Here is a 21767-nt window from a genome sequence, read left to right as displayed (position 1 = left end):
CAAGTCCAGAAGTTGCATTTCCGTAAGGGAGAGGCTCGCAAACTCACTTTCTGAACTCCGCCTCGCGCCAGTTGTGAGTGCGCTCTCGAGTCCCACCCTGTGGTCGGGGCAGCCCGGCCCGAGGGCGGCTGTTGGCAAGCAGAAGTGGACGGTGTGTCTTCCGGAACGGAGGCAGCGCGCCCAGGCTGTTTCCGGAGGGTCCTACCCGGTCGCCGCGCCGCGCCCCGCCCCTCGCGCGGCCACGTCTCCGCTGGAGCAGCGAGGCCGGCTGCCGCCCAGGCTTCCACAGCGCCCCGGTGAGGGTCGCGAGCAGGCGCCCCGGCCGGGACTCCGGCCCTGGGGGGGCGCGGGACCGCCGGGGGGCCGCGGCGCGGTCGGGGCGGAGGCCAGGCGGCGGGCGAGGGGCGCCGGGGCTTGGGCGGCCGCGGAGGGCCGGCCGCGGCTCCACCCGGAGCGGCTACGCCCCGCGTCGGTCCCGCAGCTCGCCGTTGCTGGCCTCAGGGCCTGGGACCGGCTTCCTGAATCCCCGCCCGGCGAGCCCTTCCGGAGCGCTGTGTCCGCGGAACGGGGCGCGATTTCTGTCGGAGGCGCCCACCGCTGCTGAGCGGCTGCTTGGGAGGCGCCGGGCGGCGCGTGAGTGAGGGCTCTCGTCCTTGCGCAGAAGTTCTGCCAGGGTGACAGACGTGCCGTGCTGTCGGGAGGCTAGCGGGCGGTCGGCTGCAGGGAGTCCCCGTGGCTGCTCGCCGCTCCCTGCACCTGGACTGCGGCCAGCCTCGGGGGGCTGAGCGCGGGCCTTGCCCGAGGGAGTGGGGCCAGGCTCGGCCCCTGGAACGGAGCCGGCGAACAGCGCGGCCTTCGCTCTGCAGACGTCTGTGGGTGTTGGTGCGTTGCCGGGCCTGGGACACTCTGGACTCACCTTCAGTGCGGCGGTGGGCACGGCGCGTGCCGTCCTAGCGTGAGGTGCTGCGGTGGGGTGGGTCTGCGGGAAGGCCTCTGTGGCCAGAAGCCACTCGTGCAAAACTGCGGGACCAGAGTTTTGCGGGCACAGGGAGCAGCAGTGTGGCGACCCCGCGGAGGAGTAACTTTGGTGGCCTGCCGCGAAGAAGTGTGTCGCGGCTGTAACGAGAAGGGAGGCAAGTGACGGGGGACAGGGACGCAGTGTAGGCAGGAGCCGGGTGGCAGGCCCCTTCCTGGTTCCTGGTCAGAGGCTTGGGTTTTATTGTCAGTGTGACTGAAAACCGCTGGGACGTAGTCTGCCGTGCGGGAGGTGACTCACGCATTTAAAAACGTTTCAGATCGTTCCTTTAGTATTGCCAGCCCGTTTCTGGAATGCGCGCTTTCAGTTCATGGACCTTGAATGGCAAGAAAAGAAAAGAAAAATCATCTGACATTGCTAAGATTCAAAAGTAGCGTTGTTTTTTTGTTTTTGTTTTTTGCCAGTTGCCTTCAGCGGTGTACTTTCCTAAGTGAGAATACCTTCGGTTGGCTTTACCTGTCAGTTCTGACAAGCAGCAGTGGAAGGGAACACAACACTAATAATAAGTGACCGTTTATGGAGGGTGTGGGACAGACCTGCGCCTTGTTGCATTTAATCTTGGCAAAATTTTGTATTCTTTTTGTCATCATCTAGCTTATGAGGAAAACGGCTAAGAGTGGTTAAGAAACCTGCCAGGACCTTAGTTGGGGGGGGAGGAGTCAGGACTGACACAGGAGCCCACCCTTTCCACGGCACAGCTCTGCAGAGGCTTTGCACACCAGGCGCTGTTTACCTGTGGTCACTGGTGCGGCCTCAGCTAGACCTTATCTTCTTCAGGAAGTCCTGTTTGGTCTCCGGCCATGCTGTTCCTAACTGCCGTGGAAACAGCTTACACGAGGCGGGGTACGTGGAGCGCTTCGTGTGCATCTGGAACCACACAGTCGGCTGAATGGGGGAAGCCAGAAGTCACACACATGCTGAGCCAGTTTTCTCAGTAGGAAGTCTCTCAATGTCAGATGGCATGAATTCAGAGTTAGGGACATTGTATAAGTCATGATTTTGCCCCGTCTTTTTCCTCTAGGAAACACAGCAGAGTGCAGGTGGTCAAAGATGCTACTGCGAGTAAGACTGATATTTTAATTTTTTTTAAACCAGGAACTGGAATGCATGTTACTAATAACAGCTTCCTTGTGCTGTGCTCCCAGCTGTCTGACCCTTCTCCTTGCCCTGTTTTTGTCAGCAGTGGGGGAATGAGACCCTGACGACTGAGTCACGCTAAGTAAAGTACACCTGAGACTGAGGACAGACAGAGAGTGCCAGCTTATTACCTACAGGGACATGCCACCTCGCCAGGGGCCGCTCTGGGCAGTCAGTGAGTTCTGTCTGTTGTCCGGCCGCAGGGCGAGCTGCACGTGAACAGAAGCCATCTTTAAGAGTTACCAGGACACGTCCCAGTCCCAGGGTCTTATATTGTGGAGGGCTGCGTCATCCAACTCGGAAGCGGGTAGAACCTCTCGGGATTCAGCAGGTTTCTTGTTTTTCAAGAAATCCAAATAAAGGGAATTAAATGAGTGGAGTGTGTGATGGCATCGGGCTCAGATGGCCTGACGCATTTGTCTCCATGTTTGATGGAACTTGGAACATCTCAGCCAGAGTTCCTCTTTCCTGGTCAAGTGTTGTTGTCACTGCTTGCCTCGCGGCGCACGTTCTCCTCCGCGGCTCCTCCGCCACCCCTCTGCCTTCCGATGTCCGGTTGGCGTGTTCTGTTTCTAGTACATGAGTGAAGACTGTCTGGTTGCCTGCCCTTCTTACCCAGGTGACATTGCTTATTTGGGATGTGGCCATTACATGCCAGTTGGTAACTCCCAGGGGCATTCTTTGTCTCTCACTGGAACCGTAGCTTCCAAGTATTTTTAATAGGAATAGTTAGAGTTTTTCTGTATTTGAACAGGCAGTGTTGATGTTCAGGAGGCAAACACTCTATTGTTGTGGAGTCACTAGCTTAGTTGCTAAGGGGTGGAACTTGGCAGAACCAAAGATTGAAGTCAGGAGCCTGTGCTGAGTACAGCTTGGAGTAGGGGATGTTTGAGGGGTGGAGCTGACTTGGAGCGGTGGTTTCTGCCTCCGAGGTTCCTGCAGCATGATGGAGGAGATGGGCACACACACATTTGCATTGTGGTGTGCACAGAGGGGTTATCTTGATGGCAGAAAGGAGTGGGCTAGGCACTTTATCTGAGGCCCAGGAGAGACTTGAGAGGAGTGCCGAATGGTAGACCTGAAAGGGTCCTTGGGAATTTGTCTGGTGGTCAAGGGGGGAGAGGCATCCGTGGCAGAGGAGCCAGCTTCTGCCTGAAAAGCACTCATCTGCATGGTTACCCTTTCAGGCATCATAGGGACAGGTGATTTACACACCTTCACCCCTGCCGCCACATTTGAAGGAGAAAGATTTATGCGTTTTGAAGAGAAACCAGAGTATGCCGCCACATTTGAAAGCAAAATGCAGACATTTTCTTTTGTTAAAGAACGTGTCAGGATGAGCAGCACATACAGTATGCCCTGTGTGTTTCACGTTCCGCTCTGTTTGTTGCTACATGTTCTTGAAGTGGCAAGCCTGTGATCAAGGGGACAGCCTGGCTGTCCTTTTGCTCATGTGCCGTGCCTTGCTTTGTGGACATCTTCTCCACAGGATCAGTCATCTATAGTAGCCAAGTGGTTTTCCACGGAGCTGGGACCCTGTGGAACGGTGATTTTTGGAGGGCCCTGTGGGACGTGCAGGGACAGGTGTGGAGCCTCCAAGAGCCTGTTTGTCCATCCCCCCCCTCCCCCACCCCAGAAAGGCTTTGGGAATGAAAGAGGTTACTGATTATTGTAGAGACAAAAACAAGATAGAGAACTCATTGCAGACAGGATCACGTTCTGGCCAGCCTTAGTAACTCCATTTCTGTGATCCAGGTATTGTTTCAGCCTTAAAATATTTACATAAGCCAGACACTGAGTCACACTGGCACCCAGTGCTTTTCAGTTAGCTGGCTGGATTGTAGTCTCCCCTGTTGTTGCACACTCTGTCATGGTTCTTTCTGGTACAGCCCTTAGTGCTGGTTCTACACGTAATGGTACATATAACCTTTTCATATTCTTATCAGCGCTAGTACTGAGCCACAGCATCTTTTGGCCTGTAGGGTGCCAGACAGCAGAGTGGAACATGCGAATGGTTAGAGCTGCAAGCCGGCCACTCCTGGGTTTACACAGGGGACACTGCCATCGCTAGTCACTCGATCATGGGTAAGACCAGGTTATGTCAACTACCAGTGGCTGCCTGGTCAAGGGGTACGGCAAGAGAGGATTGTGGAGAAAGAGGCACACCCACATCCTCCTGCTGTGGTGTCAGCATCATCCCCCCCTTCCTGTGTGGCCACTGCTCAGGCTCTTATCTGAAATGTCTATATGGGATTTGTAAGCTGGAGAAGGAAGTCATGTAAATTTTTGTCCTGAAACTCATGAAACACAGGATAGTATGTAGGATAGTGTGAAACTTACTTCAGAGGAAGCAAATGCCAACATCTCTGCAGAATGAATAGTGGCTCAAACCTTATCTGATGATGAGGGACAGGTAATGAATATCCTTGGTGTGCTTCCAGAACGGTAACCAGTTGCCGAACTTGGGGCGAAGTTTTCCTCCCTTAAACTTAGCCTAGTAGGATGGGCTAAAAGCTGATCCTGACAGAAATGAAAGACAAGACTGGTCACTTGCTGTGAGATGCCTTCTCTGGACCCCGATTCCCAGGTGGCTGCCTTCCCATGTGTCCTCTCCCTGTGCTTTCCCTGATACAGTGTACTGTTTCCATGTTCCGTGCACTTGCGTCTTCCACCATCAGGTCAGGCCTCCTGGGAGGGGAGCTTGCCCTATGAGCCCTGTGAGTGCTTAGGCCTGCATGTCCAGTACAGATATCACTGGTCACATGTGGCTATTTAACTCAAATTACTTAAATTTTAACAAACAACTCAGTTCCTCAGCCTCACAAGCCCTGCTTCTGCTAGGAGGCTCCCTGTGGTGCTTACAATTCCAGTTACAGCCCTGCCTGGGCAGGATGGCACTTAGTTGGCACCAGTACAGACATTAAGCACCTTCAGGAACGGGCCCAGGTGTGGCTGGTTCAGCATTTTATCCTCAAAACCTAGGATACTGTAGGTACTGAAGGGTTGTCTGCTGAATGAATAAATCTGTTTTTATTATATAGATGTGAGTTGGGAGCCAAATGTTAATCTTGGAATTATTACTCAAATCTGACAAATGAAGATTCGTAATACTTTCTTTTTTCCCTCCTATCAGGTATCATGATATTACTTGGTTTGATTTCAAGCCGCTTTTGAGACTTTAAATCTCCCCAAAATGGAAAGCCTAGTGTGGTTCTTCCCAGAATCTCTTGGCTGCTGCTGATGGCTGAAACCACACCTGCCGGCGGCTTGCTTGCAGCCCCCGAGACTCCGCCCAGCCTGTGCCGTTCTGACCATGGACGGAACACCAGCCGGATCTAGTAGTGGCACCTCAGCCGACCCAGAGGCCCTCCTCAAGCCCCCAGGCTCACCGGCACCACCTGACCAGTGGGACAAAGCCCAGTGTAAGTCAGTGGTTACTCTGTGCTGCTGACATTTTTCCTTTAAATAGGAGGACATGGATCCTCTTGCATTTTGGAACAAGGCTGTGGTGTGTAAGACCATAATGAACTTTATGTTCAGAGTGTGTTTTTACTAATCAGATGAGTTTTTTTTCTTAGTTGCAACTTTAAATCAAGTACCATGTGTGTTAAACAGGGTAGGAGCTGTCCCATGCTCTGCTCCAGCAGGCTGCAGCAGTGGGTTCTTTCCCTTTAAGTGTTCTCTGGGTCTGCACTGACATATTGTTCCCTGCCTTACATCCTACCTTTCTTTTTTTTTTAAAAGATTTTATTTATTTATTTGACAGAGAGAGAGACAGTGAGAGAGGGAACACAAGCAGGGGGAGTGGGAGAGGGAGAAGCAGGCTTCCTGCCAAGCAGGGAGCCCGATGCGGGGCTCGATCCCAGGACCCTGAGATCGTGACCTGCACCGAAGGCAGTCGCCCAACCAACTGAGCCACCCAGGCGCCCCTACATCCTACCTTTCTTGTCGGTTGGTTGCCTAAGTATTACTAACTGGGATCCAGAAATGGCCCAGTAGTGATCTAAGGGTTATTGGACCACATTTGCATGTTAGCTGATGGATTATTCATGTGTCAGAGCTACAGGGTGAATTTTTCACTTGGTTCTTATGCCCCTTCCTGTTTAGGAGGGTCGGTGCAATGTGTGCTTGGAAGTCATAGAGTCTGTACGTACTGGTTTGCAGGCAGAAATTGTGTTCTGTTCTTTTTTTAAATAAGATTTTATTTATTTGTCAGAGAGAGAGTGTACAGGCAGGGGGAGTGGCAGGCAGAGCAGGCAGAGGGAGAAGCAGACTCCCTGCTGAGCAAGGAGCCCGATGCGGGACTCAATCCCAGAACCTCAGGATCATGACCTGAGCCGAAAGGCAACACTTAACCGACTACGCCACCCAGTCACCCCTGCATTCTGTTCTTGCAAATGATGTTCAGGCACCTAAAATGGTTTTGTTGATTACTGCTCCTTCAGTGCAAGGGAAGGCTGGTAACAGCAGGGGCCCAAGACCGAGGATTCAACGGCAGGATAGATAGGGAGCCCGCTCTTGGATCCGTCACTAAGAGCTTGAACTCTCCAGCAGGGTTCTTATTTGATCTCATTTCACTTCTTGTGTAAATGGAAGAGTAATGGTGCATGCACCGTGGATAGTTGTGAGGGCTGAAAGAATGGTGCATAAAACACAAGTACTCATACGCAGTGGGAAGTGGTAGTAGCCATATTTTGTTGTTGTCTCGTCATCTTTGTTACTTGTTTATCCACGATTTGGCTTGTGTTTGGGAACAATAGTCTTAATGTTTTTTGGGCCTTCTTTTATATTTTTTAAAAGTATAATATAATGCTCAAAAAATTATTTTGTCATGTAAACAGGAAGATGTAGAGACTCTCCCAGATCTATAAGCCCATCAGAAAGTGGTATTGATCTGATTACCTTGTATCTGAAATCCAGGCTTCCCTTCCCCCTCACCCAACATGGAGCCAAAGGGATGTTTGTATAAGAGCAGATGGTCGGGTCAGGGCCGTGGTCCAGTCTCACTCTGCTTTGAGTCTGTGGTGCTCCTTTTGTATTGTTTTTCCTCTCAGGAAGCATGACGGTGAGTCGCTATATTGGTTGGAAATCAGATGTCAAGTATCAGAAACCCATTTTGAATTTGCTTGGGCAAAGGGCAATTTCCTGATGCATCCTGGGTACATCCAGGGATCCAAGTGGCGTGGATCCCTGTGGGAGGCTGGGACCTTGCTGCCCTTGGGAACCTCTGGAACCACACCCAGTGGCCCCTGGACTCTCCCTTCCTCCCTCCAGGCGCCATCTTGGTTCTTGACTGCCAACTGGCTCCCTGACCGGGGTGAGGGGACAGGGAAGGTAAAAATCATTTAATTGTAAGAAGTCTTTTTTTTTTCTTTTGACAGGGAAATAGGTTTCAGTTAGTGTATGACAGATCTGTGTATAGTGATGTTAGTGGGTAAAACTGAGCTGGATACGTGGGTGTATAGTCCCCACTGTTTAAACTTGGGTTTTTTGGGGCACCTGGGTGGCTCAGTTGTTAAGCGTCTGCCTTTGGCTCAGGTCGTGGTCCCAGGGTCCTAGGATCGAGTCCCACATCGGGCTCCCTGCTCCGCGGGAAGCCTGCTTCTCCCTCTCCCACTCCCCCTGCTTGTGTTCCCTCTCTCGCTGTCTCTCTGTCAGTTAAATAAATAAAATCTTAAAAAAAATAAAATAAACTTGGGTTTTTATCTAGCAAGTGTTCATCAGACAGAAACACAGACTCTGACTCTTTGCCGTTATTGTTCGGATCAGTTAATGTTCCTCTTTGACTTAGATTTCTCGTTTTGGAGGATGAACTTATGCTGTGAAACAGCTTTGGAACTGCCCCGGTGTAAGCGTGAGGCTGTGGCTCTGATTAGCGCGCTGTTTCCGGCGCCTGTTAGGAACGTTGTCAGCTGTGTTTTTAGCATTGGTTTCCTTCCGCTATTTTAAACGGAGACTTTCATGGGATTTCTCATTGGTCTTATTTAAATGAAAAGGAAACATTACTACTTAAATCCCACAATCTCGATTCTACAATGAGCAGTTGAGCCGCTTGTCCGATAGCACCCGCTGATGTGAGGAGAGCGAGGCCTGCTCTCCTCCCAGAGCAAACAGTCTCATGGGGCATGGAGATAGCTCATTCTCCTGCATGTAGAGTCTCTTCTGTCCTGTGTTAGCTGCGTGTCTGAAAAACCACTTGATCTAGTTGTTAAAACCATGATGGCCCAGCATGCTGTCTTTTCCAGGTGCCAGTGTCCAGGTACACAGAGCTTCAGATGGAGGAGGAGGCCTGGATGTACCCAGCAAGGGCGACACCTGTCAGAATGGGCCGACGCCACCGTCTCCAGACCCTTCGTCACCTCCCCCCACAAGCCCAGGGGGTCCCGATGCCTCTCCAGGTGTGGCTGGTTTCCATGACAACCTAAGGAAGTCTCAGGGGACTAGTGCTGAGGGCAGTGTTAGAAAAGAAGCTTTGCAGTCTCTCAGACTCAGTCTTCCTATGCAAGAAACGCAACTGTGTAAGCATCTGTTCCCACTGGGCTCTTCCCCACTCTCCCCCAACCCCCTCCTGCATCACTTGGTACTCACCACCCTTCAGAGGCACGTGCCTTGACTAGCTTGCTGCTCGTTCCTCTGTCATCACTGTTTTATCCCTGTGGTGGGTTGTGCGTTGAGCAAGTGGCTCCTTTTTAGAGAGAAAATATACTTCTTCATGGTCGACACTGGGGATGCTGCTCCAGGTCTGGGTTTAAAGGACTGCGCGGCATGTCTTTTGTTACCGTGGATGGTGAGCAAGCAGTCAGCAGGGAGTTAAACTTTGACAGCGTTCTTTTCTGTATTATTTTAATCGGTGTGGGAACCCAAGGGTGAACAGGTCACAAACTGGCAGCCTATGAGCCCTGGAAACATCCAGGCCTTTTTCCAGCACGTTTGTCATACACAGACACACATGATCTTACATAATAGGATCGTACCACACATGCCGTTTTTACCTCTCATGCCCCTCCCCTGCAGGCAAGCCACATTCTCACACAATCCTTTATAGCCCCTGCAAACACCCAGGTTTCAGTCATTGTGTTTTAAGAAGGGATTAGATTGTCATATCCTGTATTTCCTGTTTAGTGTTATCATGTGGAGATTGCCCCCACACTGTCTGATGCAACTCCAGATTCATTCTCTGAAGGCTGGTCAGGAGCCCCTGGCATGGCCGGCTGGGTCTCTGCATTTGTTCCATCGGCCAACATGACTAATGCTGTGGAGTGCGCCATGGCATACGTGTTGGTGCTTTAATTTCTGTGGGCTACACCCCAGAAGCAGAATTCTTTTTTTTTTTTTTAAAGATTTTATTTATTTATCAGAGAGAGAGAGAGACAGAGGCAGGCAGAGGGAGAAGCAGGCTCCTTGCTCGGCAAGGAGCCCGATGTGGGACTCGATCCCAGGACCCTGGGATCATGACCTGAGCCGAAGGCAGACACTTAACCGACTGAGCCACCCAGGCGTCCCCAGAAGCAGAATTCTTAGTCAAAAGCAATGGCATCTTTATTTTTATCATGCACAGCCCTGTCTCCATGCCACTAACGACCCTGAGAGGCACGGGCTCCCCCTGGGCTCGCACTGTTTTCAGTTTCACCAGCCTGTTGGCTGTGCCACAATGCTTCTCCAGTACTTTAGTTTGGAGCTCACACTTCCCTGATCATTTGGGCATCTTCTACCTTTTGGCCGTTTGGCTGTTCTTTTCTGTGAATTGTTGATTTGTTTGGCGCATTTTTCTTTTGGATTGTTTGCTCTTTTCTTAACAGGCATTATTTTACTAGGGCTGCAATATGTTTTTTAAAATTTCTGCAAACTTAGGGGTGCCTGGCTGGCTTAGTTGGTAGAGTGTGCAACTCTTGATCTTGGGATTGTGAGTTCAAGCCCCACATTGGGTGTAGAGCTTACTTTAAAGAAACAAAATAACTTTTAACTGTCAACATTGAAGTCCAGAGCTGTCACATAAAAGTCTGGATTCTTGATTGTAGGGATTTGTGAGCCCTAACCCCAGGTGCCCACATGGTGGCATCCTGCGGCCACCAGCTGCCCCTCTTGGTGAGTATTCACCCAGCCCTGAGTCTGCTGACTTGGGCTCCCTGCTTGAGGCTGTAGACCCCTAGGTTTTTGCCATGTGGCTCCCTTAGCCTTGTGAAAAGTACTAGACCTTTTTTTCAGTGATAAACGCACATATTAGTAATGACTTGGTGAGTTCCTAGTGAAGTTCTTGGCAATCTCAGGTTTTAGAGATTATTGTTATAATTATTTAAGATTTATATTTATCTTGGGGGTGTGCGTGCTCGCAAGTCGGGGGTGGGACAGAGGGAGAGAGAGAATCTCCAGCAGATTCCCTGCTGAGCGTGGAGCCTGACCTGGGGCTTGACCTCATGACCCTGAGATCGTGACCTCAGTCAAAACCAGAGTCAGACGCTTAACTGACTGAGCCACCCAGGTGCCCCTGAGGTTTTAGGGATTATTTAAAACAACAGCTGCTTATCTTCTCAGAATCTACATCTGAAGATGTGCTGTCTGTAAAGTGGTTAAATTAGGACATTTTCCTGCTCTCATCCGCGTAGTAGCTGACCCTGCCTGTGCCCTTGGCAGCATTCCAGGTGCACGGCTGCTGAGTGTGAAAGAATCCTGTGGCTGTTGTACCTTTTGCTCACTGTTCGGCCCTTTTATTACCCAAAATAAAGGATTTGGGTTTTGAGATATTCTAAATTCTGTTTTTGGCCAAAAAGTTGTCATTTCCCCTCCTGTCCTTGAGCCTGGCCCCTGGACCGGAGTTGCCTCTGTCAGGAAACTGAGGTAAGCAGCCCCAGGCCTTGCGGGGACGCCTGCTCGGCCTTCACTTTGAGGTGAGTCCTGAATGGGTCACTGTGAAAAGTCTTTTTCCTTAGTAAGTAACGACTGAGTATTGCTTGTATGAGTACCTTTTGGTTTTGCAAAACTTGACTGTAACATGACTCGCCGCAGGAATTTAGATAAGCCGTGGGTCAGATCGTACCAGCAGATGTGGCCGTGTGAAGAAGGCGTGTTTGGTGTCCCCTGACCACATGTTCGGATTATCCCTCAGTACGGTTCTGTGGACACGACTGCCCATGTGCTCCTATACCACGTCCCAAGCACAGTTGGAGCTTCGTGGGAACTGAGGGTCCCTGAGCCCTGGCACTGACTTTAGATTTAGTTCTTTTGTTGCTGCAAGTCATGGGTGAGCCGTGTCCATTTTCCAGCTGGATGCCTGTGGGGAGCGGCACACTGGTGGCATGAGCACAGACCCCGTGCTTTGCCAGTGGGTCTTCCACCAGGCAGGTCCAGGGCTCACGGTTGTCTCTCCATCAGCAAATAGCTCTTTCAACCTAGAAGGCGAGGTATTGTTTGAAGCTAAATCATATTTAATTGGTAATTGAACGTAAAACAGCCAAGCTGCTGTTCTGATTTGTCCTCTGTGCCCTGGTGCTTTATGAGTTTTTAAATGGTCATTTCCTCACCGCAGGTTCAACAGAGGCTTCCCTGCCCCTGGAGAAGGAGGAGCAGGTCCGACTTCAGGCTCGGAAACGGCTAGAAGAACAGCTCAAACAGTACAGGGTGAAGCGCCAGCAAGAAAGAGTGAGTCTCCCTGTCTTGAACAAGCTAATGGGGAACTTCATGTGTGGAAAACAGAAATTAGACATAGTTTCTAGGACCTGTCGTTGGTTCCTCTGTGCTGGGATGGCCTTTTGTGCTTCTCTGGGAAGATCATTTCTCTCTGCAGTTCCCACTCTATGGGGAGATCATAGCAGGATTGTGCCTCCTGCCCCATATGGGGCGCCTTCCCTTGGATCAAGCATATTTGATTCCTGTGTCTGCCATTTGAAAAGCAGAGACTGCAAGTACTTGTGTATAGTTTTTCTCCCTCCTTGAGCAGTCAGTTCTAGGTTTCACCTGTTTATTTCATGAGTGGTGTAGTGTCTGCTGACTGATGGTCCATGCAGTGTCAGAGTGTATGCCATGTCACGTGGATTTGATGAGTACGTGCTAAAGTCAGTTCTATTCAGGTATGAAACTTAGGTTGGCATGCTAATGAAAGCAGTTTTTTTAATCATACCAAGTGACTCTAGGCAAATGGGTTTGGGTGTTCGTTTCATACTTTGTCCAACTTTTCTGTACTTGAGAATTTCAAATTTAAACGGATTCAAAGTTAAAATTAAACTAACCTTTAAATAGCTTTCGGTGAGTGATTTAGTGGTGACGTGTCCCTGTCAGGCTCTTTGTGTTCTCAAGAGGGGACTGTGCCATGATGGGTGTCATTGCCCAAAGCCAGTGTGAGTGGGCTGGAGGAGCCACCACCAGGCTCGTCTGCCTGGTCAGGGGCTTTCGGGGTCTGTCCAGATGACCCAGCGGAAGTTATAGCGATAGTAGCTAGTAATCATCTCTTGCCAGACACTGTGTTCAGTTCCCTATGGAAGAGTAACCTGAGGCTCAGATAGGTAAGGAGCTTGTCAGGGGTTACTCATTGGTGAAGTGGAGAGTCACAGTGTAGACCAGACAGTGTCTGTGGGCCAGGGCCTGTGCACACTGTCTCCAGGGGCCTGTCCTCACTCTGCCTCCCAGAGGCCTGCCTGGGTCGTCCAACATTAGATGGTTAATGTGTTAGAAGTTCAATGTAAGATTCCAAATGTGAAATTTAGCATCATTTCCCATCTTTAAAAATGATATACACACATAACTGATGGCTTAAATGGAAGAATATTTCCTTAGTCTTCAGTAAGATAACTTCTCTTCAAGTGATGGAAATGGGCATTGTGTTTGTTACATGCTATTCTTTTTTTTTTTTTAAAGGTTTTATTTATTTATTTGACAGAGAGAGAATGAGAGATAGCATGAGAGGGAAGAGGGTCAGAGGGAGAAGCAGACTCCCTGCCGAGCAGGGAGCCCGATGCGGGACTCGATCCCAGGACTCCAGGATCATGACCTGAGCCGAAGGCAGTTGCTTAACCAACTGAGCCACCCAGGCGCTGTTACATGCTATTCTGACCAACTTATGGTCCCTGCGTGCTCAGCTGCCCCCACCCTGAAGTAGGCAGAAAGACAGGCAGCAAGATGCTGGTATGAGGACCACCACCTGTCCTGCTCCAGAGACCCTCAGGGCAGGGCCAGCAGAGGCAGAGTGCAGTCTGGGAGCTGCTGTTGTGTGCGCAGACCAGAGTCTCCTTTAGTCCTCCTCAGCCCCGTGAGGAGTGGCTGTCGGTGAAGCTCAGAGTGGAATGGCTGGCTGTGTGGGGGTCCGAGCCTGCCTGTCTGCATGCCGAGCTGTGCTCCCCACTGCAGCACTCAGTCAGCACCACCTGCCAGCGTGCAGTGCAGGATTTCCGAGCGAGGTGTTTTCTGAGTACGGGTCAGTTCAAAAGGGGAGAATCTGCCAGAACTCATTATGGTGCTAGGTCCATGTGAAGGGGCTTATGACCATCTCAACAGGTGCTGAAAAGGTAGGTGTTTGATAAAAATCAAAATATGCAAAACAAGCGAACAAAAACTACTAAGCTAGGAGCAGAAGGATATTTCTTTAGGAGTATTTTGCTTACATGAGGAACGTAGCTCAGACCCCATATTCACATGCCACAGATGGCAAGTAAGAGTTCTGTCCCGTTTACAGTCTGATAAACACTTTGAGAACATCGTTATGCCTTGACAGTGGTTGGTTCTTCATACTGCCTGCCCTTCTCACCGTGTCCTGAGTGCCGTCATCCTTCACAACAACGTGTGTACCAGCATTTCATTAGCATCCTCTCCTGATTCAACATTTTGGTTGTTTCTCAATTTTTGTATGTTTTATTTTAAAAGATTTTATTTATTTATTTGACAGAGAGAGAGAGAGATCACAAGTAGGTAGGCAGGCAGAGGGGGAGGGAGAAGCAGGCTATCCGCTGAGCAGGGAGCCAGATGCGGGGCTCGATCCCAGGGCTCTGGGATCATGACCTGAGCTGAAGGCAGACACTTAACGACTGAGCCACCCAGGTGCCCCTCAATTTTTGTATTTTTTAAAAAGATTTATCTAAGAGAGAGAGAGAGAGAGCACCCGCGAAGGAGTGGAGAGGTGGGGCAGAGGGAGAGGGAGAAGCAGAGACCCCGCTGAGCAGGGAGCCTGATGCAGGGCTTGATCCTTGATCCAGAATCCTGAGATCATGACCCGAGGCAAAGGCAGTTGCTTAACCCACTGAGCCACCCAGGTGCCACTGGTTGTTTCTAAATTTTTGAAATTGCAAACAACGCTGCAATGAATGTTTTGTGCCTTGGTATACTTTTTTTTTTTTTTAAGATTTTATTTATTTATTAGACAGCGAGAGAGGGAACACAAGTAGGGGGAGTGAGAGAGGAAGAAGCAGGCTTCCCGCCGAGCAGGGAGCCCGATGCGGGGCTCGATCCCAGGACCCTGGGATCATGACCTGAGCCGAAGGCAGCCACTTAACGACTGAGTCACCCAGGCGCCGCAGTGCCTTGGTATACTGTTGTGGACAAGTCCTTGAATGTCAAATTATTGGGTAAAGGTTTTATGTATTTGTTAGTTTGATACTTGTTGCACTCTGGATAGGCTGGACTGGTTTATACTCCTGTTAGCAGTAATGAGACTGCTAGTGTTGTCATCCTTGTGAGCATTAAAGTAACAAAAATTGGATTTTTGTCCTCTAATAGGTGAGAATAACAGTGTCACCTAGCAGTTCACACCTTTTATGTGTTAGTGGTTTGTGTCTTTTTTTTTTTTGAAGATTTATTTATTTTAGTTGGGGAGGGGCAGAGGGAGAGAGAGAATCTCTGGCAGACTCCCCGCCGAACTTTGGAGCCTGACGCAGGGCTGGATCTCACGTCCCTGAGATCACAATCCGAGCTGAAACCACAAGTTGGACACTCAACCAACTGAGCCAACCAGACGCCCCATGTTTGTGTGTCTTTGTCAGTTTTTGCTCATTTTTCTGTTGGCTGTCTTTTTGCTACGTAGGTTCTATATACTGGAAATTACTCCCTTTTCATCTTTATTGCAAATATTTTTTCCCTGTTCGACATATCTTTTAACTACTTCTCTGGCATATTTTTCACTGCACATCAGTTTTAAATATTTATGGTCAAAATTTTCTATCTTTGGTGTTACTTTGGGATTTATGTTATATTTCAAAATGACCTCCCTATTTGAGGAATATAAATAAGTTCACCAGTGTTTTCTTCTTATAGAAAAAGTATAAGATAGTATTAAAAAGTATTTTAAGTATGTTTTTTTAATATTTAAATCTGCTCCATTTGAAACATGTTGGATGATGGCGAGAGGTGGGAACTTGCCCCTGTGTGGGTAGCGGGTTGGTTCTCACACTGCTCATTCCCTCAGCAGTTGCGGCCCTGCCTTCTGTGGCTCCTTGAACATCTGCAAACCCACCTATACTTGGACGGATTTCTGGGCTGTATTCGGTGTCGTCTGCCTGTCTTCTGCTTTTCAGTTCTCAGTGGATCTAATTACTGTGGCTTCACAGTCTGTGTTAGTATCTGGATCGGCCAGTCTATCCGTTGCCCTGCACCCCAACTCTTTTCCAGCTATTTTTGCTCATTTATACTTCCTGTCGCATCCCAGTATCGTTTTGAGATGTTTCCCTTTCCCCACCTTGTCTCCTTGCCCCGTCGTAATTGCACTGATTTCATGGAATAAGCATAGGATTGGCTGTTTCTCTGTAAGAGAAAGTCATTTTGAAAAGGCAACTGGGGGGCACCTGGGTGGCTCATTCGGTTAAGTGTCCAACTCCTGGTTTCAGCTCAGGTCGTGAACTTGGGGTGGTGAGATGGAGCCCCACATCGTGCTCCACACTCAGTGCAGAGTCAGCTGGAGATTCTCTCTCTTTCTCCCCACCTCCCTCCACCCTCTCTGCCTCCCCCCTTGCTCACACGCGCTCTCTCTCTCTCTCTCTCTCTCTCTCTCTCTCAAATAAAATCTTTACAAAATAGCAACAGGGAACAGTGTCTGCCATCCCCCTCCATCTCCTTCAAGGCCCTTTGGAAATTCTAGTTGACATAATATAAGAAAAAGAAGTAAGAGATACAAATACTGAAAAAGAGGAAAAATGTTATTTGCAGGTCTTGGTAATGCCTTGGAAAACAGAGGATCAACTGAAAAAATAATAATTTATTAAAATATTCTAAAATCATTAAAATAATGATTCAGAAAATTGTCAGTAAAATACAAATAGAAAAATCAGTAGTTATCCTAATATGACTAGTTATAAAAATAGTGGGAAAAGATAGTATTTATAACAATAAAATGATAAAATATCTAAGAATTCAATTAAAATGGCAATAGAAATGGTTTAGAATCGGGGAGCCCGGGTGGCTTAGTCAGTTAAGTGTCTGCCTTGGGCTCAGGTCGTGATCTCAGGGTCCTGGGATCGAGCCCCGCATTGGGCTCCCTGCTCGGCGGGGACTCTGCTTCTGTCTCTCTCTCTCTGTCTGTTGCTTCCTCTGCTTGTGCTCTCCCTCTCTGACAAATAAATAAATAAGATCCTAAAAAAAAATTATTTAGAATTTAAATGAATCCTACATATCTTCCTTTGTTGAGAAATGCACAAGGAGGTATGAATAACTGGAAGCAGCTTTTTATCCCTAAATAATTATAAATCTAAGGTCGTTGTAATTCAGCAGGACTTTTTTTAACTAGAACATTTCCCGGGCACCTGGTGGCTCAGTTGGTTGAGCGTCTGATTCTTGGTCTCAGCTCAAGTCATGATCTCAGGGTCATGAATTCGAGCCCCGTTTGGGGTCCATGCTGGGCATGAAGCCTACTTTTTTTTTTTTTTTAAAGATTTTATTTGTTTATTTAACTGACAGAGAGACAGCGAGAGAGGGAACACAAGCAGGGGGAGTGGGAGAGGAAGAAGCAGGCTTCCCACTGAGCAGGGAGCCCGATGCGGGGCTCGATCCCAGGACCCTGGGATCATGACCTGAGCCGAAGGCAGTCGCTTAACCAACTGAGCCACCCAGGCGCCCCGGCATGAAGCCTACTTAAAAAAATAATAATAACTTAAGGGAGGCCTGGGTGGCTCAGTTGGTTGGGCGTCTGCCTTTGGCTCAGGTCATGCTCCCAGGGTCCTGGGATCGAGTCCCGCATCGGGCTCCCTGCTCAGCGGGAGCCTGCTTCTCGCTCTCCCTCTGCTGCGCCCCCTGCTTGTGCTCACTCTCTCCCTCCTTCCTTCCCTCCCTCCCTCTCTCTGACAGTTGAATAAACAAAATCGTTAAAAAATAATAACAACTTGAACATTTCACATCTGTCGAGAAGAGTGAGTGCAGGAGGACTGCCAGGAAAGTCTCATAAGAACAGGGTCGTGAGGAGGGACTTGCTCTGGTAGAAGTTTTAAAATGGTGCCAAGTCACAGTTATGAGAGGCATGTGCTGGACCTGTGACTAGGTGCAGAGCTGGTGTGTGAGGGTTTGTACAGGGAGGGTACTTGGTACAGCCTTTCTGGGTGGCAGTATTTGAACACTCCTTGTCACTTTTCAACATCATTTCTGTACTTTTCTTTCTCAGTCCAGTCAGCCTGTGGCTAGAACGAGACTGTCTAGTACACTCGACCCGGAGCTCATGCTGAACCCAGAAGCCTTGCCCCGGGCCAGTGCTGTGGCCCTGACAAAGGAGTATTCCTTCCTGCGCTCCAGTGTCCCTCGAGGCCCAAAGGTGGGCAGCTTAGGGCTCCTGACACATCCTAAGGGGAAAAAAAGTTCCAAATCAAGCAAAATTCGGTCTCTGGCTGATTACAAAACTGAAGACGAAGGTTCTGGGAGTTCTGGTGGAAACGTTCCGGCTGTAGACTCTGCCAGGGGCTCTCTGAAGCAGAACCGCAGCAGTGTGGCATCCGTGGTGTCTGAGGTTAGCCTGTGTCCTGAGGCTGATGATCACCTGGAGAATGCGTCCCTGACGGGTGACAACACGTCTGAGGCCGATGGGAATGAGAGCGACAGCTCCTCCCACAGCAGCGTGTCTACCCGTGGGACATGTGGGCTTCTAGTGAACGCCGTGGGCACTCGAGAAGCCTCCTATGTGGTCAACGGCCAAGAGATTGCCGCTGGTGCGCTGGGCCAGTTCCCCTCCATCACAGATGTCCTCCAGGCCGCAGCGGCCGAGCACCGAGACCAGGGGCAGGAGGTGAATGGGGAGACGCGGAGTCGGACAGACAGCATCTGCAGCAGGTGGGTGCTGTCTGCAGACCGCCCCTCCACTGCCAGCGCCGATGGACAGCACTGTTCTGCTCTCCGAATTATGTGTTTAGTCTTTAACATTTCATTTACACATAGCTCTGTCACCCTGTAAGAAATGGCATAGATCAGTAACCATTTCCGTTGTTAAGATCTGCTGTTTTACAGCATTTGTGCAGACGTGTCTCTAGGACGGCACGGGTGCTTCCCTGGGCTGACGTTTCACTAAAGATTTTCCAGCTCCGTGGGGGTGTGTTTATTGGTAGCATTTGTAAGAGCATTGATGCTTGATTTAAATCTTTTAACTTATTTTAAAAAACTGGGGGAGAGGAGCAGTGGTGTGAGGAGCCTGGAGACGCGGGGCAGGTGAGGAGGAGCGGTGCTGGGTCCTGCGACGTCAGGTGCCTGATGCTCGGTGCCCTTGTTCCCCAGCGCGTCCCTGGAAAGCTCTGCTGCCGAGACCCATGACGCCATGCTGCAGGCCCTTAAAGACAAGATGAGGCTTGAAGGGCAGCTGGAGGCACTGTCTGCAGAGGCCAGTCAGGTAATGGATGCGCTCGGGCGGGCGAGTGTGCCGCGGCTTTGAAGGGTGTGCGATGCCTGCTGGTTGGGTGTGGTTGTGCACATGTCTCGAAGTGGAGCCCGGGCTTCTGTGTCCTCTCCCTTGGCTCCGTTAGCCTCAGGAAGAAGTACGCTCGTTTCCCGTCTGACTGCGTGCCTCAGTTTCCCCTGTATCCCTGTCCTAGCTCTGCTGATAGATACCTAACAGTCCTTTTGGTGGATTTCACTTTCCTGGCATGGTAAAATTGTTGTCTCTGTCCCTTTAATTCTCTTTGCTGTGGCTTTTGCTTTTCCTGATGTGAATTTTGCTGTATCTGTTTATTTCCATCCCTTAATTTTCAGTTTTCCTGTTGACAGTCAGGGTCAGTCTGTTCAGTGGAAGCCCGCGCTTGGTTTGGTGTGGAGAGCAGGGACACACATGATTACAGAGGTGCTGTCGAGGCTGCGCAGGTGTTCGAGTACAGGGCACAGGGATGCGTCTCTGCCAGACGTGCCCCTCGTGCCTGATGTTGTTTTTTGCATGATGTGGTCCTGGGACACAGACCGACCCCTCTGTGTACATAGACCAGTGTTGACTGAGGAGGTGGTTGCTGGGAATGAAGGTGAATTTTGGTGGCATATGACTTTCGCTGTCTGTCCCTCATCAAATGCATTTTTGCTTCATCTGCACATTCAACCCCATGAATGATGTCGGAACCTTTGTTTGCTTTTATTTTACTGTACCTTCTTTTCCTCCTGGGATACTGATTTGCTCTTGAGTTGTGTGAATTGTGACAGATGTGATCCTTTCTGGCTTTGCTGTAAAAATCCAAGTTCTACGTACTGCAAAATCTCATTGCATTTGCTCAGTTAACAAGATTTTTGGGGGTATTTGTTCTTCTGTTTGTTGAATTTGATGTTTGTCTTCGTGATGTTGGTTTTCTTCTTGTGTGTTGATGTGCATTTGTCTGCCCATCTTTGCATTTTGGAATTCCTGTCCACACCCCTGATAGACTCATTTTTGGGTAGGCAGGAGATACTGATGGCAGAGGGGGCGTGTGCCCTTCCCCTGTTGTCCCTTGGACGTTCTCTGCTGCCCAGGGGCCTAGGGCTTGTCAAGGCCCCACCTTCCCTCTCAGCTCCTGTTTTACCCTACAGATAGCGTCCCTGTGGTGCCTTGTGTGCTCTGTGCCCCGTGGCCTTGGCCAGAGCCCCTCAGAGTCCTTCTTGTGTAGTAGGAGGCGGTCTCTGCCTGCAGGCATGTTCCCAGATCTGAGTCTGACGGCGCTTGGTGTTGCGGGGTCTCTGCCTGCAGGCGTGTCTCCAGATCTGAGTCTGGTGTTGTGGGGTCTATGCCTGCAGGCGTATCCCCAGATCTGAGTCTGGTGTTGGTGGGGTCCCTGGTCCCCTCAGTACTCCTGGTAGTCTTCGTGTGTGTGCGCGTGCACGCTGGTGCACTCGTTTCTTGAACAAATGTGTTTTCCGACATCCTTGTGGGTGAGCAGGTGCTTGCACAGCTCGGGTGTTACCCGTGCAGAGAGTAAGCAGACTCCGTGGTCACCCCTCTTTGCCCCTTTGGCCTGTTTGGAGAACCTGCCTTCTTTTGGGAGAGCCATCATGTTAGAGCAGCTGAAAGCTTGGGAGACACGGTGCTTTCCCCTCTGTGTCTCACTGGTTCATTTTGGTGGCCCTCATAATGCATGGGGTGGAAGTGGCTCATTTTCTGACAGTTTCTGATGGGGGTCTTCCCAGGCACTTAAAGAGAAGGCAGAACTGCAGGCGCAGCTCGCCGCTCTGAGCACAAGGCTGCAGGCGCAGGTGGACCAGAGCCACAGCAGCCAGCAGAAGCAGGACTCGCTCAGTTCAGAGGTGGACACCTTGAAGCAGTCTTGCTGGGACCTGGAGCGAGCGATGACTGACCTGCAGAACATGCTGGAAGCCAAGAACGCCAGCCTGGCGTCGTCCAACAGTGACCTGCAGGTGGCAGAGGAGCAGTACCAAAGACTCGTGGCCAAAGTAGAAGAGATGCAGAGAAACATCCTCAGTAAGGACAACACAGGTGAGCGCTCCCCAGCTGGCTGCACGTCTGCTCCTTAATTCTTGCAGAGCTTCCCAGCGTGTCGTGGCCCGACTGGGGGCGGTGGTTATCTCGTCCGCTCTGGGGACTGACCTGTTACATTAATATGCTGGGAGGCGTTGTATTCCCTGCTAATTTATGTACATGCTGTCCACTTCTCTAAAGTAAGTATTGTTTTTGGTTGAGTGCATGGAATTCTCTACATTTTTTGCACATGCAGCAAAGGGGAATGGCTTAGGTCTTAGGAATGGACTTTGGACCCTTGGTATTTGGTGGTAATGTTTCCACTTATTCTGCCTTCAAAGCTTGCTTATTCCTCAGAATTGCAGGATCTATTTAAAATATTTATTATTTGGGTGCCCAGGTGGCTCAGTCAGTTGAGCGGCTGCCTTCGGCTCAGGTCATGGTCCCAGGGTTCTGGGATCGAGCCCCGCATCTGCTTCTACCTCTGCCTCTGCCTCTTTCTGTCTCTCATGAATGGATGAATAAAATCTTTAAAAAAATAAAAAAAATTATTTATTTTTAAAGATTTATTTATTTATTTGAGAGAGAGAGAGAGGGAGAGAGAGAGAGCGCACTAGCAGGGGGAGCAGCAGAGGGAGAAGCAGACTCCCCACTGAGCAGGGAGCCCGATGCGGGGCCAATCCCAAGGACCCTGAGATCATGACTTGAGCTGAAGGCAGATGCATAATGCTTAATCGACTGAGCCACCCAGGCGCCCTCTATTTAAAATATTTAAAAGCAACA

General features: G+C 49.9%; 1 protein-coding gene across 2 annotated transcripts in view; it reads left to right on the top strand.

Moving 5' to 3' along the window:
• The window catches only part of GOLGA3 (golgin A3), a 45806-nt gene continuing 24039 nt past the window's right edge, over positions 1-21767 (top strand). The window contains exons 1-7 of one of the 2 annotated variants that reach the window (XM_088019634.1): positions 1-296; positions 5307-5595; positions 8419-8571; positions 11697-11809; positions 17739-18397; positions 18836-18947; positions 20696-21002. In XM_088019634.1, coding sequence (XP_087875760.1) covers positions 5487-5595; positions 8419-8571; positions 11697-11809; positions 17739-18397; positions 18836-18947; positions 20696-21002 — 1453 coding nt within the window. In that variant the 5' untranslated portion in view covers positions 1-296; positions 5307-5486. Of the gene's footprint in view, positions 297-5306; positions 5596-8418; positions 8692-11696; positions 11810-17738; positions 18398-18835; positions 18948-20695; positions 21003-21767 lie in introns of both variants that reach the window. The other variant, XM_028095528.2, reaches the window with a different exon arrangement.

The sequence above is a fragment of the Eumetopias jubatus genome, unplaced genomic scaffold (assembly GCF_037043125.1).
Source record: "Eumetopias jubatus isolate StellerSeaLion01/CBP00866 unplaced genomic scaffold, mEumJub1_p1.0 scaffold_16, whole genome shotgun sequence".
Lineage (NCBI taxonomy): Eukaryota > Metazoa > Chordata > Mammalia > Carnivora > Otariidae > Eumetopias > Eumetopias jubatus.
The sequence above is the reverse complement of the archived record's forward strand: the minus strand, read 5'-3'. Positions and strand labels throughout refer to the sequence as shown.